Source organism: Pezoporus wallicus, unplaced genomic scaffold (assembly GCF_028554395.1).
Source record: "Pezoporus wallicus isolate ANWC-B61680 ecotype Strahan unplaced genomic scaffold, APGP_CSIRO_Pwel_v1 contig_5863, whole genome shotgun sequence".
Classification (NCBI taxonomy): domain Eukaryota; kingdom Metazoa; phylum Chordata; class Aves; order Psittaciformes; family Psittacidae; genus Pezoporus; species Pezoporus wallicus.
In genome coordinates this window covers 674,340-702,101 of record NW_026635152.1, presented here as the reverse complement: position 1 = coordinate 702,101, position 27,762 = coordinate 674,340, and the positions used below count along the sequence as shown (strand labels likewise).

At 55.1% G+C, this 27,762-nt stretch overlaps 4 protein-coding genes across 12 annotated transcripts in view; 3 read left to right on the top strand and 1 right to left on the bottom strand.

The window, feature by feature from the left end:
• Positions 1 to 5,124: 5,124 nt before the first annotated feature.
• Positions 5,125 to 6,733, top strand: LOC130596924 (serine/threonine-protein kinase pim-1-like). Its single transcript, XM_057404996.1, has 3 exons — positions 5,125 to 5,552; positions 6,086 to 6,262; positions 6,371 to 6,733. Exons 1-3 carry the CDS (start codon positions 5,171 to 5,173, stop codon positions 6,526 to 6,528), a joined length of 717 nt encoding a protein of 238 aa, XP_057260979.1. The 5' UTR covers positions 5,125 to 5,170; the 3' UTR covers positions 6,529 to 6,733.
• A 4,820-nt stretch (positions 6,734 to 11,553) lies between these two features.
• On the top strand, positions 11,554 to 12,701 carry LOC130597008 (serine/threonine-protein kinase pim-1-like). The gene is given in 5 exon segments (XM_057405163.1): positions 11,554 to 11,709; positions 11,809 to 11,915; positions 11,998 to 12,021; positions 12,023 to 12,335; positions 12,439 to 12,701. Coding segments are annotated over 5 exon segments (684 nt in total). The 5' UTR covers positions 11,554 to 11,627; the 3' UTR covers positions 12,597 to 12,701.
• A 1,751-nt stretch (positions 12,702 to 14,452) lies between these two features.
• TAF11 (TATA-box binding protein associated factor 11) lies at positions 14,453 to 17,596 on the bottom strand. The gene is made up of 5 exons (XM_057405009.1): positions 17,368 to 17,596; positions 17,147 to 17,286; positions 16,546 to 16,633; positions 15,991 to 16,087; positions 14,453 to 14,938 (listed from the first exon to the last, which is right to left on the bottom strand). The coding sequence occupies exons 1-5, from the start codon at positions 17,572 to 17,574 to the stop codon at positions 14,808 to 14,810; spliced, it is 663 nt and encodes a 220-aa protein (XP_057260992.1). The 5' UTR covers positions 17,575 to 17,596; the 3' UTR covers positions 14,453 to 14,807.
• A 2,119-nt stretch (positions 17,597 to 19,715) lies between these two features.
• Positions 19,716 to 27,762, top strand: part of ANKS1A (ankyrin repeat and sterile alpha motif domain containing 1A) — a 126,233-nt gene continuing 118,186 nt past the window's right edge. For all 9 annotated transcript variants that reach the window (XM_057404181.1, XM_057404239.1, XM_057404212.1 and 6 more), the window contains exon 1: positions 19,716 to 19,939. In XM_057404181.1, the coding sequence (XP_057260164.1) occupies positions 19,731 to 19,939 (209 nt within the window). In that variant the 5' untranslated portion in view covers positions 19,716 to 19,730. The remainder of the gene's footprint in view (positions 19,940 to 27,762) is intronic.

The following is a 27,762-nucleotide window of genomic DNA, read 5'->3' as shown; positions in this document are numbered from 1 at the left end:
TCATAACCTTTAAAAGGTGCTTTTCTCATGCAAACACTGCAGAAGGAAAACCTGTTGCAGCGGGGCAGCCTGAGCCTTGGGTGTACATACAGCCTGTGCTCCTCAAGTGCTGCCAGCCCATGGTCATGGGGCCAGATCCTGAGCCCCTAGGCACAGTCAGGGGTCTCCCTTGGGTGCAGGGTCCTCCCTGGTATAGCCATAGGCAGCACTTGGGTTGATCCCATCCACATCTTCCTTGGCTTGCAAATCATTTTTTTGCCCTTTCATCCCCTTTTCGGGGTGGAATAAGCCCATCTCCAGCCCCCCTCCTCCTGCCTCAGTTTTCCTGGGCTAAATCAGGGGGGACAGCCTGTCCCGAGCATACAGTCCCTGGAAGAGGAGCCCCGTTGCTGCAGCACGTGCTGGCATGGTCTGATCCTGCAGCATCCTTTGGACCAGTCTGGGTGCTGCACTTCCATGCTGTGACAGTCTCTTCCCAGCTGTCAGATCAGAGATGGAGGATAACAGGGAATAACACAGGAAAACAGCGTTTCCCTCCCCTCCTCCCCACCTTGACCTTGTATCACCCAAAAGAGCAATGAAGGGGAAATGAAAATGAACAGTTTTGGGACAAAACCTGGGCTTGGCTCAGGAGATGCTTGGGATGATGCCAGAGGGTGATGCCAGGTCTGGAGGCTGCTCCCATCACCCAGCAAGGTACAAAACCTGAGCCCAGGCTTCGTACTGAGCCCTTGCCCCCTCACAGAGCCCTATGTTTCTGGCTGCCCCTTTCCCTGCCCTCTTGGGGAAGAGGATTTTCCTGCCTGTGCACAGGGATGATCCGGGCAGCTGCAGCTCAGGGGAATGGGAAGGATGGGAAACCTCTTGGGGCCACGGGAGGACAGAGTGTGGAAGCCAGGACACCCCGTGCATGCAGGAGACACCCCAGGACACACTGGCTGCTGGGACCTCGCTGCAGAGGGGATGTGGGGGGAAAGCTCAGGGGAGCAGGGGGCAATCGCCTCTTTGTGCTCATGGGGAAGGGATGTGGGTGACACATGGTGGGATCCCCACCTTCACCCCCATGAATCCCTCTTTGCCCTTTTGCTCTGCAAAGGGGTTTGCTTGTAAACAGCAGCCCCTGGGTAACACTTTAATCCCTCGCCTCTTGGCTATTATTCATCCCCAGCTAACCTAAAAGCCTCCCCCTTTTTCTCTGCGAGGCACCCCCAGAGCAGAGGAAATTCCTCAGCCCTGACGTGATGTGAAACACGAGCGGCTCGGCCCCAGCCGCCCCCTTCTCTGCCCCAACCTACCCGGGCCATTTCCCAACCCAGGTTTCCCTGTAGCATCCCAATCCAGCCCCCCCCCCCCCCGCCTTCCCTCTCCTTTTTTTCCCCCAACCACCCTTTTCTGCTTTAGACATTGTAACCCGAGAGGCTGGAAATGCAGCTCCTTTCATCTTCCATTTCCCACATCCTGAGAGTCTGGGGAGAAGGAGCCCACCCAGATGAAGGAATCCCAAATATGTGGCTCCCTCCACCTCCCCATCCCCTCGGCCGCCCCCCGTGCAGCTCCATTCACAAAGCACATTAGCCATGCTGCCGCCTCCCCGCACACCTCGCCCCAAAAGCCCGCGCTAAAAAAGCCAACATACAAAAAGAAGTTGAAATTAAGAAGAAGAAATCCTCGGGTCTGCTCGCCCCAGGGAGCAGGATGGGTCCCTGCACCTCCTGCCCTGCTCGCAGGTCCCATCGCCTTCCTAAACCAGCAGGGATTGGCACCCAAAGGCCAGGACTGGGTCATGGCTTAGGGGCTTTATCAAGTGCTCCAGCACATCAGTGAGGACCTTCCCCCTCCTTGTCCTTAGGTGACTCCAGCCCCAGGATGGGATATGGGGTTCCCAAGCTGTCACTGCTGCTCTGGGGGCTCAGATGGGTTAGGGGTGACCACAAGGACCCAGATGGGGAGGGGAATCAACACCTTGCAGCTGCCCTGGCCCCCAGCATCCATGATCTCAATCCATGGCTGGGGGGAGCACCAGCATCTCCGAGCACCCCAGGATCGGCTGCATGCTGCAGGTTGATGCCCACCACCCGCACCACGATGATGCTGAGGGATGAACACTCATTTTATTGCGCTTATAAAGCCACCACTGGGACACGAGGGCACCTTGTCACCGCCATAGAGGTGACTTCAAGCGGGTGACGGCACGTTGGGGTGTCCCAACCGCAGCACCCAGGGCCTGGCCGAGGGCAGCGCCCGCTTCCTCGCCGGTGTGGCAGGGGCTTGCTCACCACACGTAGGTGGGAGCATCTTGGCTGAGGAAGCTTCACGCTTTCCCTGAGCACCAGCAGGTTCCTGCAGCCGCCTCACGCCCCACGCCCTGGCCCAGCCGGTTCTGCGGGCGCCCGAGCCCAGCGAGCCACGAGCAGACCCAGCCAAGGTCATGCAGTGACTCAAAGCTCATGCTTGGAAAACCACAGCCTTTCTGTGTCATGGCTTTAATAGCCCCACCGTCCTCCCCTCCCTCCTCCAGGGATGCTGTCCCATCTGGAGGGGGGTGCTCGTGTGGCTGATGTGGGGTTGTGCTCATGGCTTGGCATTGACCTTGCTGTTTTGTTTGCAGTTTTAACTCTCCACGAGCTGCAACTTTACCACCCCTCCACCCCAGGGACTCCTGGGCAGCGAATCTTCCCTCTCCACCCCCTGGGTGTGATACCCTGGCCCTCTCCATTTTCACCTCTTTGCTAATTGTGCTGGCGGGGAAGGCGAGGGGGAGGAAGTACAGAAAGTAAACTGGGAAAGCAACACAGCAGCTCCAAGGGCCCAGCACAGCAATCAAGCGATAAAGCAGTAATTAAGCCTGATTATCATGCAAGGCAGCCCCGGTTAGACTGGAATGCCACTGAAGAGCCCCAAAGCTGCCAGGATTGTTTGCAGGGCTGAGAACTGATCTTTTGATGTCTGCTGGAAGCTCCTTTCCTGCAGACCTGCCACCAGCTCCATGTGCCACCCGGGGGTCCTGCTTCTTCCCAGGCACGGTCCTGCACTTGGGTTTTAACTCCCTGCAAGACTTATGCCACCTCCTCTGAGCTGCAAACTGCTCCCTGGGGGTCAAGCCTTGGGTTTGACCCAAGGGTGGGAAGAGAGCCTGGATCAGGGATGCTGAAAGACCTGTTGTTCTGCTCAGACATCCATGTGTCCATGCAAGTGCTAAAAGACACAGGCTGCTCTTCTGCATCCATCTTTGGTGGCTTTCATCCTGGAGGAAGAGGGCTGGGAGAAGAGGTGATCCCTATGGACAAGGGCAAAGCAGGTAGCCAGCAGGATGGGGTTTGTTTCATGTTAGTTTGAATGCCTGACACATCCCAATGGCCTCACCCGGGTTGGGAGGGGAAAGGTGAGTATGTGGGATGGGCCTGGGGGGGAAAGATGGCTTCTAACCCCGGATTGGGGTCATCTGGGTAACAGGGATGGGTTATTCTGGAGAGAGATGGATTTGGGTGGGAAATGGGGCCACATCCCATCTCTGCATGGCCAGGGCATGGAGAAATGTCTCCCCATTACCTCCAAGATGGGGGTTTTCCCTAACCTAGGAGGGATGCAACCCCTGGGCACGGGCAGGAAGAGTCCTGCTGACTCAGCCCCCCAAGGCAATGGGCAGGTTTCCACACAAGGATGATCGGGCCCCAGCTCATCCAGGCTGCAAGACACGCTGCTCCCATCCACGCTAATGAGCAGGTTGGGGCAGAGTGAGGACAAGGCTACACCTCCCAAGGAGGTCAGGGGAAGGCAGCCCCCAGGAAGGCCCAGCAGCTCCGGGTGAGCTTTGTTTGTCAATAAAGAGCTGGGTTTCCAGGGCACCCCATCCTTACCTTTCATCATCCTGGCAAAGAACTTGATAATGGGTTTGGGGCCAGATGCTAAGTCACCCCGTCCCATGGGTGAGCACTGACTGGCAGAACCAGTTGTCCCAAATATGCCTGGGTGCTGGGTGGGAATAAGGCAGGAGAAAGGCCCTGCCCGCCCCTCTCCTCCGCCCTCAACTTGCATCACCCCAAATAACAACAATAACATACATAAAAATAAATAGGGGAAAATAAATAATAATAAAAAAAAAAGGATGAAGGGTGCAGGGTCAGGTTTTCCAAACTTTTCGCCAAAATCAAATGCCACCTTCTGAGTAAAAAACAATGTAGGTTTTTCAGGTTTTAGGTTTTTGGTTGTCTCAGTTCCTGAAAGAGGATGTGCTGCGTTCCTGGTAAATCTAAAGGAGGCAACAGCGGTGGCGAGCGCTTCCTGGCTGGTGTGCGAGCTGAGCCACAGCTCCAGGCACCACTTTGGGGGTTACTTTTTGGTTGTGTTTTATTCTTTATTTTTCTTTCAAGAAATACTAAAGGAGACAGGAGCTCACCAGCGTTTCCAGTAAATCCCATTCGATTTCAAGCAATTCATCCCACAAGTATGTGTGGGATGCTGGGAACTCCTCGGTTTCATTCGGGCGAGAGAGTCCAGATGGGCTTCGTCTGGAATAATTCAGCGCCCGGTGGCTGGAGCTCTTTGCTCTAAATGCTAAGCGCGGACCGGCGGCGGAGCGCGGACCGGCGGCGGAGCGCGGACCGGCGGCGGAGCGCCCGCTCCCGCCCCGCCCCGGCCTCCCGGCAGCCGCGACCCCCGAGACCCCGGAGCGCGGTGCTGCTGCGGGGGTGCCGTCACCGGCAGCGCGGTCGGGCAAGGTGCCCGTGCTCCTCCTGACCCGCATTGACCCGTCGGCCTATCTGCGCTCCGGGACCGGCGGGGAGCGGCGCGCCGCGGAGCCTCGGCCGGGAAAGGCCGGGAATGATGCGGCTCCGCTCGGCCCGGAGCGCCCGGTGGGGGCCGGCGGGGACCCCGCGCGCAGCGACAGCGGCCGCGTCTGTCGCACGGGGCACGACAAGGAGAGCTTCGAGCGGCTTTACCGCGTGGGACCGCTGCTGGGGAGAGGCGGCTTCGCGTCCGTGTACTCGGGGCTCCGCCTGTGTGACAACAGCCCGGTAAGGGCGGGCCCGGCGGCGGGCCGGGGAGGCGGCGGGGCTCGGCTCAGCTCAGCTCAGCCCAGCGCTGCCCTTGGCTCGCAGGCAAAACAGCAGCAACCGCAGGGCAGGGGGCACCAGACCCCTGGCGCAACATCAGCCCAGCTGATGCCATCATGGGCCCCCCGCAGCCCAACGGCACTCGAGTACCAATGGAGATAGCCATGCTGAAGAAGGTGGGCTCTGGCTGCAGCGCCATCATCCACCTCCTGGACTGGTTTGAGCTGCCCGACAGCTTCGTGCTGGTGCTGGAGCGTCCGGAGCCGTCGCAGGATCTGTTTGACTTCATCACGGAGCGGAGGTTCCTGCCTGAGGACCTGGCGCGGGGGCTGTTCCTCCAGGTGCTGGAGGCTGTGCGACACTGCCACAGCTGCGGCGTCGTGCACCGAGACATCAAGGACGAGAACATCATCATCAACCTGTCCACCGGAGAGCTCAAGCTCATCGACTTCGGCTCCAGCACCTTCCTCAAGGACACAGCCTACACCGAATTTGACGGTGAGCCCGGAGCTGGGGGGATGCTCCCGGTCCCGGGCAGTGCAGGGCCCAGCCTGGCTGGGCACCGGCAGTTCCCTGCATTGCTGGAGGGGGAGTTCATTCTCTAGCAGCTGCCAAGCAGCTTTTTGGCGCGGGGCGGATGTTGTGAAACGGGAGCCGACAGCCTCTGCCACCCGCCCTGCCCCTGGCTGGGGGTTGCCAAACCCGTGCTGGGGCCGGTTGGGTTTGCAGGCATGGAAGTGCTGGGGCTGCTCCGCTCCCTTCGTCTGCCGTGGCTTGTTATGATGATTTCTCAGTGGCTGAGGTGGGGGCAGGCGGGTTTTCCCCCCGTAAGGGTCGGTGCTCCCCCGGTTCCGTGCTGCCATCTTCCGGCACCCGCGGCTTTTCCTTACAACCCAAAGTTTGTCAACAAGAGTCACGTGCTGATGACGGGGAGCGGGTGACACGGTGTGTGTGTCCCCATGGGGCCACTGGTGCAGCCTCTGTCATCCCAGGGATGCATCCTCCTGCTGAGCTGTGCCTGTATCCCATAGGAACACGCGTGTACAGCCCACCGGAGTGGGTCCGCTACCACCGCTACCACGGCCGTCCAGCGGCCATCTGGTCACTGGGCGTGCTGCTTTATGACATGGTCTGCGGGGACGTCCCCTTCGAGCGTGATGAGGACATCATCGGTGGGGAGCTCTTCTTCCGGCGCCGGGTCTCTGTCGGTGGGTACACCCAGCCCTCGTGGCACAGGGGAGAACGGGATTTAGGACAGGTGTCTCCGGCCACACGAGCATTGTGTGACTCACGGCGGGTCCTGCTTCTCTCCCCAGAGTGCCAGCACCTCATCCGGTGGTGTTTATCCCTGCACGCTTCCGACAGACCATCCCTGGAAGACATTTTCAACCACACGTGGCTGCAAGCCCTTCACCTGCCCCAGGAGACAGCCGACATCCACCTGCACAGCCTCATCCAGGAGCCTGGCAAGTGACAGCTTCAGGCAGCTCCTGGCCAGAAGCAGCAAAGAATCCCAGACTTGTCCTGCTGAGCACAGAACTGAGCAAGGATCCTCAGATGCACCTCGCACAGCTTGTCCTGGACCTCGTCTTCCAAGCACCAGTGGCCGCCATCCAGCCCGGCTGCCCTGGACTTTGTGTTGTTCCGCTTAGTTTGCTTTGGTTTGGTTTGTTCTGGTTTGTTTTCTGGGGGGGGATCAGGGTTTGGCTTTGTCCAGTTTGGGTTTCAGGGGGACTGGGGTAGAGTTTTGGGGTTGGCTGTTTTTTTAGGGAGGTCTGGGATTTTGGGCAATTTGGGCTTTTTGGAGGGTGGGTTTTATCAGGGAGCTGGGTTGGGGGGTTGGGTGTAGTTCTTGTGTTTCGTTTTTTGTTGTTGTTTTGTTTTCTTTGTTTTGTTTCTGTTTCTGGGTTTGGAGGCTCCCAGGTGTCTCCTGACCTGCTGGATTCAGGAACACAAGAGGAACAGGGACCTTCTTGTGAGAAAAGCTTCAACAGGGAAGAACTGATGGCGGGGGGCAGGTCCAGGGTCGTGCCTCTTCTCCTCTGTCCCCCTGCTTGAGTGCCTTCAGTTGCCACCTGGGCTGTGCTGGAGGAAATACTTGAATTTTCCTACTCTGGTGCTTTCCCGAGACTCGCCTGGATGTACAGCTCCTTGCCAAGGAGCTCAGAGGACAGCGGGAGCCCAGCCGGGCGATGCCTCCTGTGCCTCCATCTCACGTGGATTTGTCTGGGGTTCCTTGCTTCTCTGTGCCCTCATGAATGCACAAACAATGCAAACCAACAGAGCTGTAAATATGGACAAAGTCAGAGAGGAGCAAAGTCTGTTGTACAGTTGTTAATAGTGCTAAGAATTGACCTTTTTTTCTTGTTGCTCCAGGTTTGGTTTTTAACTTATTTTCATGAATTTGTTGTTTGTTTTGTTTTTTTTAAAGAGTTCTAGCCGGTGGGCAAAGTTATTTATTTATTTATAATTCCCATGGGTTTCCAACCCGCGCCTTGCTCCTGCAGCTGCTGATCCCCTGGTTTTCCATTTGGATCTTCCCTCCGTGTGTGTCCTGTGTCTGCCCCCAGCTCCGTAGTGTTCCTGTCAGCAGCCTGGCGGAGGTGTGGAGCAGCTCCTGCTCCCAGCTCCCTGTGCCCACAGTTGTGGTTGCTGGTGTTTCCCTGCCACGGGCAGGTTCTCAGTCTGCAGATGAGGTTTGGTTGTCTCCAGGGGTGTCTTGTTTGGGGCTGGGCCGGGGGAGCTGGCCCAGGCTGTCTGCGTGTCAAGTCTTGATGTGTAGCCGAGTGTTGAGCCGGTGGGATTTGTGTTAATAGTTCATATTGTACAGGGGAACTCAGAAATCTTATTTTTTTTATGCGGTTTTAAATAAAATTGAACCACTTGATGTGATGGAGCCATCCATTTATCGCAGGGCGGGATGAAGGGATGTTGTGCAGGATGCAGGGCACTACACTGGCTACTGCAAGGACCACCAGTGTGTGTCCCACAGGGACTGACTCAAAGGCTGCTGGGCCGCGTCAACCAGGACCCGCAGCTGAAAGCACCAGGGGGAAGGCTGGATCCATCCCTCGGCAGGATGTTTCCGGCATCCACTGCTCCTGCCAGGTCTCTTGGAGTGATCAGGGTGCTGGAGCCCTTTCCGTTTCCATCCGTCCGCAGGCTGGTGTGGAGCATGTGCTGGGTTTGCCAAGTAAACAAACATCAAAGCACCCCGATGAGACGCCGGATGTTGTCGGCCAAATTCAGTTTTGGTAAGGCAGATCCTGCTGCTCCGGCTCTGCTGGCGCAGAGCGGAGCGGGTGCTGCATGCTGGGTGCTGGTGGGTGAAGGAAGCCGCCACGGGCTGTCCCCACCTCCAGCTCGGCTGCGGTGAGCGCAGAGCCAGAGGAAGTTGATGTTGGGATTACGAGAAGTCAGTCAGCAGTGGTTAACGCTTCACTCGAGCTTTTAATCTCCAAACTGTCAAACCCCGCTTCCAGCTCTGCGGTGCTTTGGTGTCAGGGCTGCTGGGTTTGGGTCCTTTGTTAATTTGTTGTTCTTTCTTGGGATTCTATCATTCTGTTAATTTTTGCGCTGAATTTGAAGCACTGCTCCTGCTTGACCTCCTGGTCCCCTGCTGCTGTGTGCACAGTGCTGTCTGCTCAAAGAAGGGGCACGTTCCCTTTCTGCAGGTTGCTTTCCAACCTACAGTCACCTTGCAGCTCGAGCACAACAGGACCCTCCTTCCCTTGGCTTGCCCCAGGACCCTCCTGTTTAAAACGCAGGCAGCGATCCCTTTCCCAGCTCACCCCGGGCTGGCCGGCATCACTCTCCGAGCCATGGGGCTGCTATGGGGAGGATGGGACAGGGAGCCCTGGAGGCAAGCACCAGCCTGGCGTGTGACTGGTGTGTGGGTCACTGCTGAGCCGCTGCCTTCTGCAGAAATCCTCACTCTGGGTTTCTGCTTTCTCCTTTTTAACTCAGCTGCATCTTTGGTCTCCTCTTTGGGGCTGTGAGGAGCAGGAAGCGCGGCTCCAAACACCTTCAGAGCTCAGGCCTATTTCGAGATGTGGCTTGTATTGAACCTCCTCTCTCACTTCTGCCCCGGGCCCTCCGGGAAGCCGCTCTCAGGCAGCACCAAACCTCCCCTGGGCTGCCGTGGCTGTGAGGGGCCCGGGCCCCTCGGGTGGCCGCCATCTCCCCTAGCACCCCAAAGCACTATCGCAGCCAGCGCGGCTGCAGGCTGAGCTCGGCCCAGCCCTTCCCGTCGGCGCTCACCAACGGCTGGGCTGTTTCTTAGAAACCTCGCCGCAGAAGAGCCGAGCAGCCCCAGCAGGGGCTGGGGGCTCGCAGGGACACGGGGTTTGTGCCTTTGCTGCTGGTTTTGTCCCCACTGGGCTTGTCCTGCAGGAAGGGAAGAGGGGCATCGTGGCCGCTGACATGACCCCACAGCTGAGCACCCTCTAGTCCTGCCCGGGCACCATCCTGTCCTTCCAGATACAAGCTTGTCCTGCCAAGGTACCACCTTCTGGGGTCAGAGGCCAATCTTGTCCTTCTAAGGTGCCATCTTGTCCTTCTAAGGTGCCATCTTGTCCTGTCTGGTGACCAAGTGAAGCCAAGTTTTGGGTGCTGGAAAAGGATCTTGTTTGATCCCCTGTTCTCTGCTTTTCCTGTGCAGTGAGACCTTCACAGGGCCAAGAGCCACCAGATCTTTCACCCTTTTCCAAGCTGTTGGTGCCCTTCCTCCAGGGTAATGGTTTTGTGTCCTCAATCAACCTTTTTCTTACGGTTAGGAGGGGGTTAAGCAACCCCAAAACTGAAACAACAGCTCCCGTTTCACTCTGAAGCAGCCACTTCAGCCAACCTGGAGTGATGCGTAACACGTGCGTGTCTGAGTGATGAGCAGAGGAACAGGGATCTCACCCCGCCACCAAAGCTGTGAGGCAAACAGGTCCCACAGACCGTCCCTGAAGACATTTACACCGGCTGGAGTCTGCCTCTTGATGGTGATTTTGTGCTCGCTGGGCTTGTGCTGCAGGAAGAGAAGAGGGGCATCGTGTCCCCTGACAAGGTCCTGCTGCTGAGCACCATCTAGTCCTGCCCGGGCGCCATCTTGCTTTTCCAAGTTACACTTTCGTCCGGCCATCTTCTGGAGCCAGGGCACAATCTTGTCCTTCTGAAGTACTGTTCTGTCCTGCTAAGGTACTGTCTTGTCCTTCTAAGGTGCACCCTCTTGTTTCGTCCTTCTAAGGTATTACCCTGTCCTTCTAAAGTACACCCTCTTGTGCCCAGGCTCCATCTTGTCCTGCCTGGGCGCCATCTTGTTCTCCCTCATTTAGTATCTTTTCCTGAGGCAGGGCTGGAAGAGTCCTGCCCGGGCACAAGCTTGTCCTGCCTGGTTTCCATCTTTCCCTGCCCAGTTGATACCTTGTCCTTCTGAAGTACGATTTTGTCCTGCCAAGGTGCCATCTCCTGGCATCAGAGCACAGCATTGTTCTGCTAAGGTCCCATCTTGTCCTGCCTGGGCGCCATCTTGTCCTGCCTGTGTGACCGAGTGCAGCCAAGTTCTGGGTGCTGGAAGAGGATCTTGCTGGATCCCTGTGCTCTGCTTTTCCTGGGCAGTGAGACCTTCACAAGGGCAAGAGCCACCAGATCCGTGTCCCAGACCTCTGCCATGGGGAAGGAGCCATGGCAGATGAGATGGGAGACCTGAAGACCTGCAGCCGCGGCACGGCTGCCCATGGCTCCCCTCCATGCTGCCCATCACCAGCACATTGTGGCACAGGGACTGCACACATGGACTGGAGGAGAGGAAAAGGGTTTTTCACCCCTTGTTTCCCCTTGATGGGGAGTTCACTGCCCTTTGGTAGGAGAGGATAAGGACATCACTCAGACCGAGTGAGTTACCGGGGCTTTGTATGAGAAAACCCCCTACTTACTCACTGTAAAAAGCCAACTGTAAAAAGCCAACTGCAAAACCCTTTCCCTGTGTAAGTTGAGTCAAACGCAGCAGCTTCAGCTAATGAAACATGTTTTTAAAGGGGCTTATCCCAGTGTTTCTTTCATCCTTTTCCCAGCTTTGGTGCCCTTCCTGCAGGGTCATGGTTTTGCGAACTCAGTCACCGTGTTTCTCAGTTAGGAGGGGGTCACGCAAGCCCCCGACCGAAACAACACGTCCCGTTTCACACCGCAGCAGTCACCTCACCCACCCGAGCTGGAGCACCGGCACGCGCGTGCACCTGGGGGGCAACCCCGGCACCCGGCGGGGCTTAAGGAAAACAAGGGGAAACGCGAGGAATAAGCTCCCCGCGGCGGGCTCGGACGCGGAGCACCGCGGGGATGCTGCCGGTGAGCGCGGGGCCGTGACCCGCAGGCCGGGGCTCCCGCGCTGCTCCCCTCTCCCGCTCCCGGCAGTGGCGGCGCGGGGCGGGCCCCGCCGCTGGCTCTGGAGAGGCAGCGCCGCCTCCTGGCGTTCCCCCGCCCGCCCTCAGCGCCAGCTACTCCCGGGGCCGGCCATGGGCAGCCGCCGCCAGACGCGCGCTGCGGTTGTGGAGGTGCCGGGACCGGCCCCGGTCGGGCGAGGGGACCGGGATGCTGCTCTCGAAAATTAGCTCGTTGGCCCATCTGCGCTCCGGGACCGGCGGGGAGCTGCACGCCGCGAAGCTGCAAGCGGGTAAGGGCGGTAACTGCCCGGCTCCGCTCGGCCCGGGGCGGCGGGTAGGGGCCGGTTGGAGCCCCGGCTGCAGCGGTAACGGCCGCGTCTGGCGCGCAGGGAAGGAGAAGGAGCCCCTGGAGCAGCTTTACCGCGTGGGACCGCTGCTGGGGAGCGGCGGCTTCGGGTCCGTGTACTCGGGGGTCCGCCTGTCCGACAGCGCCCCGGTAAGTGGCGGGGCCGGCGCTGGGGCGGGGGGAGGCGGCGCGGCGGGGGCCAGCTCAGCCCAACGCTGCCCTTGGCTTGCAGGTGGCGATCAAACACGTGGCTACCCAAAGTTTGTCAACAAGAGTCACGTGCTGATGACGGGGAGCGGGTGACACGGTGTGTGTGTCCCCATGGGGCCACTGGTGCAGCCTCTGCGATCCCAGGGATGCATCCTCCTGCTGAGCTGTGCCTGTATCCCATAGGAACACGCGTGTACAGCCCACCGGAGTGGGTCCGCTACCACCGCTACCACGGCCGTCCAGCGGCCATCTGGTCACTGGGCGTGCTGCTTTATGACATGGTCTGCGGGGACGTCCCCTTCGAGCGTGATGAGGACATCATCGGTGGGGAGCTCTTCTTCCGGCGCCGGGTCTCTGTCGGTGGGTACCCGGCCTCGTGGCACAGGGGAGAACGGGATTTAGGAGGTGTCTCCGGCCACACGAGCATTGTGTGACTCACGGCGGGTCCTGCTTCTCTCCCCAGAGTGCCAGCACCTCATCCGGTGGTGTTTATCCCTGCACGCTTCCGACAGACCATCCCTGGAAGACATTTTCAACCACACGTGGCTGCAAGCCCTTCACCTGCCCCAGGAGACAGCCGACATCCACCTGCACAGCCTCATCCAGGAGCCTGGCAAGTGACAGCTTCAGGCAGCTCCTGGCCAGAAGCAGCAAAGAATCCCAGACTTGTCCTGCTGAGCACAGAACTGAGCAAGGATCCTCAGACGCGACCATGCACGTCTTGTCCTGGACTTTTCTTTCGTTTTGATTTGGGGTTTGAGTCGGTTTTTTTATTGGGGGGGGGGGGGGGGGCACGGGCTAGGGGTGCAGTTTCATTTTGTTCATTTTGGGTTTTAGGGGGTCAGGTCCTTTTTTGGTGGGGTCAGACACTTGAGAGCCAAACCAGACACCATGCATCTTTCCTGTCCGGACAGATGGAGCCCCAGGTCATGGATGGGGTGAACTCAACAAACCTTTCTAGGATGGTCCGTAGGCTAAGGGAAGGTCTGTGTGTGTGTGTGTGTTTGTGTGTGTGTATATGTATATAATTTCTTGTACAGCTGTTAGTAGTGCTAGATCTGACCTTTTTTCTTGTTGCTCCATTTTTTTTAACTTATTTGGGGTTTTAACTTATTTCCATGAATTTTTTGGTTTGGTTTTGGTGTTTTTTTAAGAGTTCTGGCTCTTAAAGTGGTCAAAGTTATTTATTTATTTGTAATTCCCATGGATTTCCAACTCCTACAGCTGCTGATCCCCTGGTTTTCCATTTGGGTCTTCCGTGTGTGTAGGATTTGCGTTAATAGTTCCTTTTGTACAGGGGAATACAGAAATTTTACTTTTTTATGTGCATTTCCATAAAACCAAACTACTTGATGTGATGGAGCCATCCCTTTATCATGGGGTGGGATGAAGGATGCTGTGAGCGTGTGGGGTACCAAGCACCACATCACAACTACTGCGGGGACCACCAGTGTGTCTCCCACTGAGACGACTGAACATCCCACCAAAGCAATACAGGGAAGGCTGGATCCATCCTTCTGCAGGGACACCAGTGGGATCTGGCAATGCCAGCAGAATCGTGGAATTCTGCTGTTCCCAGGGGCTCCAGCTGTGGCCTGGAGGACCTCACCTTGTGAGGCAAAGATGGGGTTGGGACAGGTCATGGGTTTCCAAAGGCTGCCACAAGGGATGGGTTGGGGTGGTCCCAAGTGCAGCTTGTGAGTATGAAGATGGGGCTGGCCTTGCCGTGCCAAGGGGCTCTATCTGGGGAAGGGGCTGAGGAGGGAATTTGGGGGTCCCAGAGGCAGCTGCCTCTAGCAGGGAGCAGCCGGTCCCTGCTGCAAGCAAGGATCTCCCTGAGCCATCCCTAACAGCACCCCAGCAGGTGGTACTGGGAGCTTGATGCCTCCATCAGCTGCATGTGTGAAAGCCTTGTGGTTGAGAAGCGTGGAGTTGCCTGTGTGGTGATGCATCTTCCCCCCCATTCCCAATCCCCTCAGCTGCACTACAACCTCAGGAATTCCTTTGGGTAATGAGTTGGATGGTGAAAAGTCCCTTGACTGTATCAGGCTCACAGGGGACCAGTGTACATACAGGTGAGTAATGAGCAAATCTGACTTGGCTTTGAGTTTTAGGCAGTACTGGAACTCTGTTGCAGTGTATTTCCACTCATGCCTTTATTGGTTCTATGAACCATGAAAAGAAGTTAAACTTACTTCCTTCTAGACTCATGCTTTTCCCATCCCCCTTTCCCTGCCCTTCACCTTCCTTTTGTACTGTTTTTCTAGACAGCTCCATAAAACTGGCTCTGGGAAGAGCTGAGTGAGGACTGCCCCAGCATCACCTCTCAGTGTGGTTCCCCTGCTTGCCCTACTGGAACACCACATGCCTGAAGCAAGGTGAAGCCTCCTGAACACATCAGGGTTGGTTGACACTGATCATCCTGTTGCACTCCCCCTGCTTCAAATCAAACCCCAAGTGGCACTTTTCAGGAAGACTAAGAACACAGTAATAAGTTTAATGTACAAACCCAGACGCTGCTGTATGTGGACAGCACTACATCTGTGCCAGCAGAAAGTAGGATCCTGGGGGGTAAAAATACACTGAAGGCCTTGAACGTTCCTGCCCCTGCTCTGCTGAAGCAGAGGTGCTCAAGGCTCCAGGTCAGGTGTGTGGCTCCAATCTCATGCCAGACTGCAGCTGCGATGGCCTGAAGCCTCACTGCAGTCCCTCAAGGCTTTCCACAATGCTCCTGCAGGAGCTCCAGTCCCATAGCTCTGCTGTGACTCTCATGAGGTTCACAACAGGAAGCTTGTTTCCATTTCTGTCTTCTCTTGCTGCTCTTAGGACACTTCAGTGGAAGATGATCTTTTTATATTTGGAATTGGGGATCTGTCCTCGTGCCTTCAGCCTCCTGACCGCCTCCCGCATGTGTTTGGGCTGCAGAGGTGGCAGCTCCCCCCACTTCTCACACACGTCCAGTGCTACACATCAAAAACCAAGAAGAGTTCCCATAAGCAAGACAGTTAAGCTTAGCCCATCTCCTACTGTTTGAGCTTTAATTTTAAAGCCAACAGTTAACATTATCGTTTGGGGTTTACAGCTCATAGTTTAACACGCAAGAATGGGCTTCTCTTTGTCTGAGTGAAAAGTCAGTCCTAAGGGCATCAATACCAGACTAGAGTAAACCACTTAGCTACTAAGGCATATGCTGGTTGGAGACACATGCACTTACTCTTTAAACCTTCTGCTCTAAAGCCACCCCTGGGCTGGATGGTGTGTTTTGGGGTGTTGTGTATGACAGTAACGGAAGTGGACATACAGACCAGTTTCTTTTCTATCATTTCAAGTATCATTCACACCTCCTGCCAAGGATATAAAGCAGTTGAGCACAGGAAACAACCAAGGACAGCACTGAAGCTGCTTATAGAAACCACCTCAGGCAACACAGCACCTCAGAGACAGCAGCAGGCCCTGGTAAGGGTGACCCCAGCACACACACGCCACATTCTGCCTGGCAAGTCTATACAAACTGCTTGGCAGCAAAGCCTATGCCTCTTCCTCCTCCAGCCCAAGCAAGGAGGGACACAGCTGGTCAGCCTCCCAGCCCATGTCCCAGAAAGATCCTGGACCTTCCCATGAGCAGACAATATTTACAGGTTTAAGAGACTTAAATATCTAATTTCCCTCTGGGCTGAATTTATCCACAGCAGTACCAAGAGAAGATCCTTACTGCCCTGTTGCAGCCTGCTCACAGGCTGACTTGCAAGAGCTAACTTCTCAGAAGGGATAAACCAGGAGTGGTCACCAGCCTCTGCTGATGGGTGAGCAGTGACACCAACAGGCTTAGAGGGGACTAATGGCAACACCACACACCACCCTTCTCAGCTTGGCTCTTAACCACAGCATTTGGAAGGTCAGAGGGTCCCATAGGGCAGCAACCAGGAAACATCCAGCTTTACTCCATTGTCCTGCTCTGCTGCATGCAATGCATTCCCCCATCTTTTTCACTTTCTCCTCAACATCTGCCACTTACCTTCCTCCACCACCTCCCCAACAAAGACCTTGGAAATGCCGGACATGGCGATAACCACATTCTGAGAGACAGAGGTGCCGGTGATGGACTGGATCAGCTGGACAAGAGGAGGAGAGTCAGCTGATGGTGAAGCATTTTAGCTCATATTTAGCAGTTTGAGCCTGGCAAGTATCAACTGACAGCTCATGAAATGCACAGAACAGCAGTGACCGATCTTTAGATCTACAGGTCTGGGCACATGCTGGCTGTCAAGGTTTTAGCTTTGCTCGTTCAGCTGCTGACCCTGAACCAGGCACTGCTTCTTCCCATTGCCTCACAGCCCCCCAAACCAGTATCATTTTAAGTAGATTCTGATTTAACTGCATAAGCCATGCAAGGGCACTGAGCTGGGACATAATAAGATCAGCTGAGCCGAGGGCAACAGTCTGAGCCACAGGGGCTGAGATGCAACTGGAGGAGAGCACACCAAGGCCCAAATAAGACCCCAGCCAGTAAGGCTCAGCCTGCTTGCCCTGCTCAGACTCAGTCTGTGGTGAAGCATTACTGATTTCATACCCGTTTAATGGCAGCTTTGGGGAAAGCAGAGCGCCGATACATCTCATAACGGTTCAGCTGTTCTTCAGAAAAGGAAGAGACCAGTATTCTGCATAGAGAGCATTGATTATTTACAGCAAAAAATTACAATAGAAGCCCGAAGCCTTTCAGGCTGCTGCAACAGTCCTGCAAAGCCCTTTGACCCTCCCAAGCCTCCTGCAACACAGAGCCAGGAAGGGGAAGGCAGTGCTCAGGTTTGTAACACAAAGGGGCTGGGCCTGTTCAGGAGGGATCCGGGATGGAGCTGCAGCCATTGCTGACCACGGGCTCACACACGGATTCCATCACAGAATTACAAAATCCCAGACCGGTTTGTATAGAAGGGACCTTAAAGTTCATCCAGTTCCAACCCCCTGCCACGGGCAGGGACACCTTCCCAGGGAAAAACTTACTCCTTTTATCCAATCTGAACTTCCCCTGTTTCAGTTTGATCCCGCTGCCGCTTGTCCTACCGCTACAGTCCCTGATGAAGAGCTCCTCTCTGTATTCAATGATTACCGCACACCCTGAAGCAAACCCCGAGCACCGACGTCCCCCGGCCCCGCTGCGCTCCTGCACTCACTGCATTTTCTGGATCTCGTCCTCGTCCACCTTGTGCTTCTTCTCCTTCCTCTCCTTCAGCTCCAGCTTCACCTTCTTGGCCGCGGACGGCTGCAGGCTGGGGTCCTCCCCGTCCACCACCTCCCTCTCTGCGCTCCTCACCTGAGCGAGAGCGCAGCGGTCGGCTCGGCGGCCCCGCGGTCCGCCCGGATCCCGCTCCCCGCGTACCCGGCCCGGCCTCACCTCTCCGTCCGGCACGTCCCCCTTGGGCTCGCCGCCCCCACCGGCCTCTCCCGTTTCGCCCTCGCCTGCCACCTCCGCGGCCGCCGGCTCCTCCGCGGCCATGGCCGGGCCATCGTCCGAGGGGGACGGGGCCGCGGGCGGCGGCTCCTGCGCGGCGGCGGCGCCGGCCCCGAGCTCCTCCCGGCCCGCGCCGCCAGGGTCCGCCATCACGCTCCGAGCGGCGTCGCCTCCTGATGACGCAGCGCGACGGCTGCTGCGGGAGGACGCGGCGGGGCGGGGCCTGTCGCCAGGGCAACGGGTCAGCGGCTGCGGGGGGGGCCGGGGGTGGGAAAGGGGGGACCGGGGTGGGAAGCGCTGGGGAAAGGGGGAGAATGGAATGGGAACGGGTGGGGGGCCTTAGGAGACGGGGGTGGGAAGGGCTGGGGAACTGGGGGCACTGGGGTGGCCGGTGCTGGGGTACAGCAGTGGCCAGAGGCAAGCAGGGGGTGCGGGAGGGCGCTCTGAGAGTGGGGCTGGGGCCGGGACCGGGGGATCCCCTCCAGCCGTTCAAGTCCTTTGCATTGAACTGTAGTTGAAGCTGGATGTGGCAAGGAGCCGTGTTACAGCAGGTGTTCACCCACAGCCCCAGTATGGGCCCAGAGGGACTGAAGTGACATAGACCTCCTCGAGGTATGGCTGTGGGTTTCCTGCTGGTTTTGTGTCTTGGAAGCTGTTGGAGGTTGGAGCAAGTTGGCACAGTCCGTCTCTTCCCACCTTCCCATTGCACATGGTCCACCCTGGCAGCATGGAGCGTGGGTCGTGCTGGGAGAGCCCCTCCTTGGCATAGTGATTCTCACCCCACTGCTTTGTGTCTTTGTTGTGCTGGAAAGTGGGGTGCTAATATAGGGCTGCAGGATTCATCCCAGCACACAAAGACCTTTGGCAAAAGGTGCTAAATAAGTGAAATTTCCAGCCTTTGCGTATCCTCCTCCTCCGTGCTGTTTGCTGGTCCTGAGCCCCCCGGCATGAAGATAGCACTGCATGGGAAGGCCATAATGAACACTAAGTGGGTGTGTTGGACACCAAGGCCATGATCCCTGTGTGCAGCACAACACAGGATCAGGACGTGCTCCCCTCACCTTCCTCAAGTGCAAACCAAACTATAAAGGGCTTCCCCTCAAAACTGCTGGCATCAACCCATGCTCATCCCCTTCGAGGGGGCAAGCAGCCATCTGTGAGGGCTCATACTGTTAACACTGTGTTCAAACAAACCATCTGACCATATCTGAATGATTTTTTATGCTGGCTTGTAGCATTACGCAGTGGATAACAGCTTCTAACTGCTTTACTTCCTTGGCATGCAATGCAGAATGGCACGCACCCCAGAGACTTCCCTGTGGGAAAACAGCTGCAAAACTGCTTGTGATTATTCATCCTCCCAATAAACACATGGAGGGAAAACTCTGGCAAAGATACTCTTTTATATACTCTTTTATATATACCCTCGTTTACATGCATGCCTCCTTTACATGCATACCTTCTGTATATACCCCCTGAGCTGGTGCCCACCATGGTTTACACCTGGCTCCTCCAGTCTATCAGAGATTTGGAAGATGGAAAATCCTAGAATCCCAGACTGGATCGTGTTGGAAGGGGCCTTAAAGCTCCTCCAGCTCCAACCCCTGCCACAGGCAGGGACCCCTTCCACTGGAGCAGCTTGCTCCAAGCCCCTGTGTCCAACCTGCCCTTGAACACTGCCAGGGATGGGGCAGCCACAGCTTCTCTGGGCACCCTGTGCCAGCGCCTCAGCACCCTCACAGGGAAGAGCTTCTGCCTAAGAGCTCATCTCAGTCTCCCCTCGGGCAGGTTAAAGCCATTCCCCTTGGCCTGTCCCTACGTCCCTTGTCCCAAGCCCCTCTCCAGCTTTTCTGCAGCCCCTTTAGGCACTGGAGCTGCTCTCAGGTCTCCCCTTCAGGAGCCTTCTCTTCTCCAGGCTGCCCCAGCCCAGCTCTCTCAGAGCCTGGCTCCAGAGCAGAGTCTTTCTTGTGCTGAGGAATCCAGAGCTGGATCAGGGCTGCAGCTCCCCAGCATCTCCATGCTGCTCACACTCTGGGGGTGCAGCCCAGCACACGGTGGGGGGGGTTCTGGGCTGTGAGCACACACTGCTTTGGCAAACCCCGGCTCCTTTCATACTGCAGCGCGTGTCATTTTCACTTGTGCTGAGATGAATCCAGAGCCCTGGGGCGGGGCCTGAGTGAGACCACGCCCCCTCCCAACAGAAGCTCCGCCCCTCAGCTGACTCCGCCCCGGAAGGCCGCGCACGGGGGGGGGCGTGGCTCGGCGGGCGGCGGCGGCGGGCGGCGGCGGCCGGGCCGGGCCGGGCCATGGGGAAGGAACAGGAGCTGCTGGAGGCCGCTCGTACCGGGAACCTGCCCGCCGTGGAGAAGCTGTTATCGGGGAAACGGCTCAGCTCCGGCTTCGGTGGCTCCGCGGGGGGAGGCGGAGGAGGAGGTGGAGGCGGCTCCGGAGGGGGAGGCGGCGGTGGAGGCAGCGGGAGCGGCGGTGTGGGGCACCCGCTGTCCAGTCTCCTCAGGTGAGGCGCGGCCTGAGGGAATGGGGGGGGCTGTGGGAGTGGGGCTGAGGGCTGGGGAGGAGGAGGAGTTGCGGGTTATGAGGAGGGGGCTGCGGGCCTGTGAGGAAAGGGGACGCTGTATGAGTAGGGGGGATATATGGGGCCATACAGGGCTTAGGGGGCTGTGGGGGAGGCAGGAGGGTGTGGGCTTTTGGGGTGTTGCAAGACTGTGAAGCAGGTTGGGAGTGTGGAGCTATGGGGTGGTATTAATAGGGGCTGGAGGAGGCAAGAGGTTGGGGGTCCGTAGGGGTTTAGGTTAGAAGATGTGAGTTGGGGGGTGTGGGACAAGGGGTTGCGGGGCTGAGGGGATCGGGGCAGGGGCTGTAGGGAAGGGAGGCAGCTCTAGGGGTTTGGGTGTGCTCTTGGCGTGGAGGCAAGGGGGTGTTGGAGGTCACTGGGGCTCAGCGGTGGGGGCTGGAGCCCCAGGGAACGCAGATGTGGGCTGCAACACTGCAGGGATAGAGGGGCTGAGGAGACCAGTCCCTGGGGTGCCTGGGCCAGCGTGGGTCAGAGAACGGGTGAGTTGGGTGGGAATTGAGGGCTAAGGGGATGGGATGAGGTATTGCAGTGGGCTGTGATGGATGTGGAGTGAATAGGGAGTATGAGGACAGGCTGGGGTAGCCCTGAGGTTTTGGTGCTGCCCGTGGGACCAGGGGTGTGAGGAGGTCACGCTGGAGGGGGCTGGTGGTGGAGCCTGTCAGGCTTGCGTGCCCTGACGTGAGGAGCAGCAGTGACTGGTGGGCTGGGAGAGGACAGGAGGCTCTTTGGAGTGGGCACTTCCAGGGCTGGGTTCTGCTCCGGTGTGGCATGTCCTTTGGAGATCAGAGCGCTCAGGGTTGTGGGTGCTGCTGGTTACCATCTCTAGCTGCAGACTGGGAAATGTGGTGTGTGTGGAGGAGGCCTCTGGGTCAGGCTGCTGACTGAAGCCAGGGCATGTGTATGTTCCCATGGTGAGGAGAGCTGGATGGATTTAATGGAGCAGATGTGCAGCTGGGTGCTGGACAAGGCATCCTCTCTGCTCTTGTCCTTCCTCAGTGTAGTGTTCATGGCTTGCAGAGCTCCTCTGTTGTGGTTCTTGGTGATGGTGGGTAGGGTTTGGAGCTCAGCACCCTGCACTGGGTGCTGTTGCTGGGGCTGTGCTAGCAGATGGAGGGTACAGTCGTTCACTTTAGCATTTGAAGTACTGTGTTGTGTAATTTGCTCTGTTTTGAAGCTCTGAGACCTTTGTTAGTTTTTTCTTCTCCCCCTTTTTTCCAGCATCTCCCAGTGAATCTACTTGCTGGTGCATTTCTTGACTTGCAGCTTTTTGCCATTTCAGCTGCTCTGCTGGAAATGCTGCTGTTCCTGTTCCCTGGGCAACTGGTGTATACTGGGGAGGATATTTGAGTCCAGGGCTGAGTGACACTGTCACTGTAGGACCTGACTGTTTGGAGGGATATGACTTGCCCGTTTGTGGCCAGATTTGATCCATTTTGTCTTTCACATAACATTACCAGTTCTCTGCTGTTGCTGACTCTCAGAGCTTGTTCTTCCCTGGTGCACATGTTGCTCCTCCAAAATGTAATCTTGGGTTGAGCTTTATTCTCTTTTAATGCATTGAATGCCCTGGGCCCTTGTTTTGAGTGAGAGATTGCTCTGACCACTTCAGGCTCGTCTGCGTTAGAAGGTGGATGTCCTTGCAGGGTGTTTAGTTTAAAGTGGAGAGGGTCAGTGGAGTTAAATACACACCAGGAGTGTTATCAGCCTCTTGTTCTAACAGCTCCGCCGCACTATCCGGCAATGCGTGGGGATGACACAGCGACCCCTTCTCTCTGGTAAGAGAAGTGCTTGTGATTCCAGCTGGGCTGGGGAGTGGGGCAGGCTTTGATCTGAGCAGTTAACGCGGTTTTCCACGTGTAAATGTGGTTTTGTGTCTGAAGGATGGTGAATCCCACTGCTGCCATTCATTGTTTCTGTGTTCATTAACTGTCTGAAATGTCTGTCAGTGAGATCCTTCTCCCACCAAATGTCCCAAAACTTCCCAGTCCCTGAACTGTGGTTTGTTTTTTTCCCTGCTGCTGAGTGATGTCAGGCTTTTTGCATGCTCATGATGGTGGTTTTTGTTTTGGAGGCTTGTTGCTGTTCCCAGCATGTTGGGAGTCATTGCAGCACATCCTTAACTTGCTGCGTGAAATCTGCTGCAGCTTCCCTGGATTTACGGGAGTTTGCATGCCCACGGATGCTCGTTCTGAGTGTGACTGCAATCCCACGTGGGCGCGACCTCTCTACCCTGTTTGTAGAGCAGTGGCTGCAGTATTCCTCAGTCTCAGTGTTCCAGATGCCAGGCAGTGACCCTGGGGATAGCCTGTGGTCACCTCTGGCAAACTGGCAGTGGTGGGAGAGCTCAGGGGGCTGTGGTTGCAGCACTGGGAAATAGGAGGTTGCTGGGGATTGTTCCAAGGCTTGGGTGCTGTGATGAATGCTGCATGTGAGATATCCAGAGCGGACTTTCAATGATTCAGAGGTATTATGATTGCTTCCAGTGTTCTGTCAGCTTCTTGGGCTTTTACTTTGCCTTAGCTGACTCCACCAGAGATTTCTGCTTGTTTTATAGTGATGAGGCTTTTGTGAGAAGCAGCTGCTAAATGGAGCTGTGAGGTGATTGGAGAGCAGCTTGGACATGCTGGGCAGGTTCAAAACTGTTTTCTGTAGTGTGGGCTCATCTAAGTGACTGCTCAGTGTCCTGTGTGGTTGTGAGGTGGCTCTGAGCTTATAGCAGCAAACACACTCCTTTGTGTCACAGAATCCCAGACTGGTTTGTGTTGGAAGGGACCTTAAAGCTCCTCCAGCTCCAACCCTGCCACAGGCAGGGACACTTTCCACTAGAGCAGCTTGCTCCAAGCCCCTGTGTCCAACCTGGCCTTGAACACTGCCAGGGATGGGGCAGCCACAGCTTCTCTGGGCACCCTGTGCCAGCGCCTCAGCACCCTCACAGGGAAGAGCTTCTGCCTTATGTCTTACCTGAACTGTTTCAGTTTGAACCCATCACCCCTTGTCCTATCATTACAGACCCTTATGAAGAGTTCCTCTCCAGCATCCTTGTAGCCCCCTTAGTACAGCAGCAAAACATTGGATTTTGAGGATTGAGCTGCCAAAGAAGCCAGACTGAGTTTCAAAGTGGCCTAAGTGTATCTGAGAATAAATTCGGGCCTTTGTCTCCTGCCTGTTTGTCACCCTGCCTCTGCTGTAGTGTTTTTTCCCCTTGTAAAGGGTGAGATGAACTCCTGCCCCTGATGCCAAGCCTGGTTACTGGCTGTTTTGCTCATCTCTGAAGGTGCACGATTCCTCTGGAGCACCTTTGCCTGTGGTTTCCCTGTGTCCCAGGGGCAGGGAGGATGTGGCAGTAAGTTCTCCACAGCAGGATGATATTTAATTATATCTAACTTTGCCTTTCTGTCCCCCTTTACAAATGACTTCAAGGGTTTGGAAACAGGGAATGTGACATTCGCTGGCTGACACTTCATGGAAAGTTAAAGGCTGGCAAATTAAAGGGACCTGGTGTTTAGGAGGAGGGTGGATGTGATAGGAAAGACTCTGCTTGGTGTCCACCCCACCTTCATGGCATCCAAAGGTGTGCAACAGGTCCATAAAAACTTTGGAGGGTTTTCTCTTGGGTACCTTATTCTTGCATCTTGGTTTATTTTGCTGATGATGAGTAGATGCATTTTCTAAATTAAAACCAGTAAATATGGCCTGGACCTGTGCCCAGGGAAAGCCACAGTGCAATGAAGTGGAAGCATTAATGGAAGGAGTTGATGGGGAAGGCCAAGGTGCTTCACTTGGTGGCTGCTGGTCAAGGCTCTGCAGTGCAGGAAAGCTGCTTGAACAATAGATGTCATCAGTGCTGGTGGGTTAAGAAATCAAAAACTAGGTATATGGAGCAGGGATTTAGTTCTTTGTGTCGATAAAGCTGCATCTGAGAGAATTCAGGTTACAAAGCTTTCTCACTGTGACTTCCAGGTACTTAGAAAAGAGGTATGGCTGCTTTTCTCCTTGCTCAGAAGTGAGTCCTGCTGCAAATTTCTGGCCAAAATGGCCTTGTGTCCTTTGGAACAGCCAAACACCGTTTCTTAGTTGGGCTCCTGTGAAAAGCATCTCTGAATCCCATGTAATTGCTTTGCAAAACCATAGTTGGCCTGCATGACAAGAGGATGACCACAGTTGATGGAAAAAGAGGCAGGTTACTTTAATTTTGGGGATGGGAAACTTTACCAATGCCAGAACAAGGGAACTTTTCTAGTTAAGGGTTCCTTACCCCTTGGTTGTGATGGGGAAACCTGTCCTCAGCTTTATATGCTTTGTGTGTTCCCTTCCTCAAACAGCTTCTGTCAGCCTTCTTCTTTCTGCATGGTCATTTTCATTCCTGGTCCTGTATCTAATAGTATCCCCTCATAAGGTTGTTGCTAAGTTGACTTCCCCCCCCAAGCTCATTCCAGAAACAGGGACATGAATGCTTGGCTGGGCCAGCAGAACTCTATTGTTCCTTTCTCCATCTGGTTTTGGGTCTCTGATGTTGGCATGGTATTTAGTTCCTTTTTAAAGTCTCACTGTTTGGGTTACCTGTTCTCACCAGAGCATCTCTCCTTCTGAGGGGCAGATCCCAGCCTTTTCTCTGCAGGTCTGCAGCATTTCAGAAGTCTCAAAAATACAGTTTTGGATTAAATACGAAGGCAGTTCCTGGAAGAAACACATGTGTTTGTGGGCATGGTGTGGGAAGCTGCATACCCACTTGTTAGCATAGAATCATGGAATGGGTTGGGATGGAAAGGACCTTAAAGCTCTTACAGTTCCAACCCCTGCCACAGGCAGGGACACTTTCCACTAGAGCAGCTTGCTCCAAGCCCCTGTGTCCAACCTGGCCTTGAGCACTGCCAGGGATGGGGCAGCCACAGCTTCTCTGGGCACCCTGTGCCAGCGCCTCAGCACCCTCACAGGGAAGAGCTTCTGCCTAAGATCCAACCTGAACTTGCCCTGTTTCAGTCTGAACCCATCACCCCTTGTCCTATCACTGCAGTCCCTGATGAAGAGTCCCTCTCCAGCATCCTTGTAGCCCCCTTCAGACACTGGAAGCTGCTCTGAGGTCTCCACGCAGTTTCTCATCTCCAGGCTGCGTGGAGGCCTCATAGCAGCTGAACAGCCCCAATGTTCTCAGCCTACCTCCATATGGGAGGTGCTCCAGCCCCTGGTCATCTTCATGGCCTCCTCTGGGGACTTGCTTCAACAGCTCCATGTCCTTCTTACACCTGGTAAATGTTTGTACTGACCGAGGGACTTCTCTGAGCTGGAACATGAAACATTTTGTACCTGTTTTTTTTTTTCCAAAGAGAGCAAATGCCAGTCCACAAAGTCATAGAAGATGCCTCCAGCAATAAAGCCTGTGGAATGTGTTGTTTTATCACATAAACTTAACCATCCCCCATGTTTAGTATAATTTCAATGTGAACTTTGTCAAGGTCTGAGGCTTTCATACTTCCTGCTTAGATCACTGAGCTGAGCCCTGTGGGTGTGAGGCGTGCACAAACTCCACATGAAATCACCAGGTTCTGGAGGTAAGCAGGAAACAAGTTGTGATAAGCCAAATGAAAAGGAAATGCAAGGACATTTAAAGATAAAGGCTCTCCCTATGGGGTGAATGTGCCACTGTGTAATGCTACAAATGTTAGGCAGGAGAATAAAGCTCATGTGAATGAGGGAGGTTGAGGTATCAGGAAGGACATGGGGAGGACAAGAAGCAGTAGAGGAGAGGGAGACCAGTTTCTGGTTTTGCCAGAGCAGGTGGTGGGGCTTACAAAGAGGTGGTGGTTTGCCAGGCTTTGGGGGAGGTTTGGCTTCATGCTGCCATCCAGAATCTGATCCGTTCAGGGCCTGGAAATCTGTGGAAAGCTGGATCCAGGAGCCTGATGCAAGTCTCTGCTCCTTGAGCATACTCTGACCTGCCTCATTTGCAGAACAGCTCTCATAGGTCATGGGCAAAAGTGGCTTTTGGAGATCAGTGAGCATCTGGAGATAAAAACAACTTAATGTAACTACAGCTTATTGCTTGTTAGAAATGCTTTGTGAATGCATGAGGTTTAGTAGGGTTTTGGGGGTACTTCTGCACAGAGGATGCAAAATTAGGATTTCTTTTTATTTATTCTTTTTACTGCTTCACTGAAGTTAAAGACAGGAAGTAGCAAACCAATCTGTGGCCTGAAATATCAAGCTGCATTCAGTAGGTCTTGCCAGGAGCAGTAAGGGATGAATTGTGTTAAAGCCAAATCTGCAGAAAAAGCTTTTTATGTTCATTTCTTGATGTGAGAAGACTGGATCTTTGTTGGTGAGAGGGGAAACTGAGGCTGCTGCTGAGCCTCAGCTTCTATACACCATCTTCTGTAAGTCAGCAAGGAGAAACTTCTGCTGTGGATTCAGACTTTTTTGTATACATCTGTTGTGGGAAGGGATTTGGTTGCTGCTTCACAGAAGCCACAGCAAGCGTCCTACTCAATCTGCAGCAGTTATTGCTGGTGACTGTTTTGTCTGGTTTAGGAAACATGGTGTAATGGCTGAACACTTCAAGGAGCTTCAAACACTCTCAATATGCTTAGGAGACAGGAAAATTATTTCTGTTTTCAAAAGAAGTGGGGTTCCACACTTGTTCTTGTGTGACCTGATTGTTTAAAGGAATGATGTGTTGGTGCTCCATGTTCTCCTGGTGATCTGAGGTCTTGCTGCAACCTTTCTGCTGCCTGTGTTCCCATTTGGAAGGGGGGTCCCATTCCGATGGTGCAGCCAGCTGGGGAGGAGAGGAATTGCTCTTTACATAGTAAGGAAAAGGCCGTTTGTGTGTCTGTCCACTCTCAGGTGTGTTGTTACCACATTGTGTGGTTAAGAGCTAGCCCTGCAGTGTGTGGCTGAGGTAGGGAACAGCAGCTCCGAGGTCTGAGCTTAAGGATAGTGTAAAGGTACAAGCAGAATATTTCCCTATTTTCCCCCCATAGAAAGGAGGTGCTCCTGGTTTCACGTAAACCAGGGCTGTGTTGAAAATCATGACTGGGCTTTTCACTGCTCTTGGGGCTGTGATTAATAATCTCACCCACTTTTAAACTGTCTTCTATTCCACACCCTGCTTGCAAACAGCAAAGCAGGACAGAGCTCTCTTTAATTAGGAGCTGAACTCTGGGATTGGTGAGAGTATCAGTGCCATGGGCGTTAGGTGTGCACCAGCTCTGTTCTGTGAATTGTTTTCTAAGCACTTTTTAAATCATTCAGGAAGGCTGCAGTTATTGGCAGGGACTCTGAAGTGTTTTGGATCTTTGGGATCTTCTAATTCACCTTTGGAACGTTTTATTTGCTTGCTTTGGTTGGCACAGTTCTGTGACTGGGGATGTGGCTGGGGTGGACTGGGGTTTTCTTGCCATAAGTTTGAAGTGGGACCTCAGACAAGTCGCATTATCCGTGCCCTGCTTTGCTCACCTATTTTCCTCTTTAGAATGGACTTGTTTTTAGGTAGCACCCAGGGCTTGCTTGGAGTGCACAGGAAAATTGTTGTGTAGGTGGTTTTCCTTTTTGGGAAACTCCCTTGGGAGAGTTTTGTCCTGCTTCCTTCCAGACAGACTGCGCAGGCTGAGGTTTCATGCTGTGCATGCTGGTTTGCTTGGCAGTGGACAGGAGGGACAGTGGTGCTGTGGAGGGTGTGAGGAGCTGAATTCAGTGAGTGAGGAGTTGGGAGCAGATGTGAATCAGTTGAGGTGTCACAGCCTTCAAGC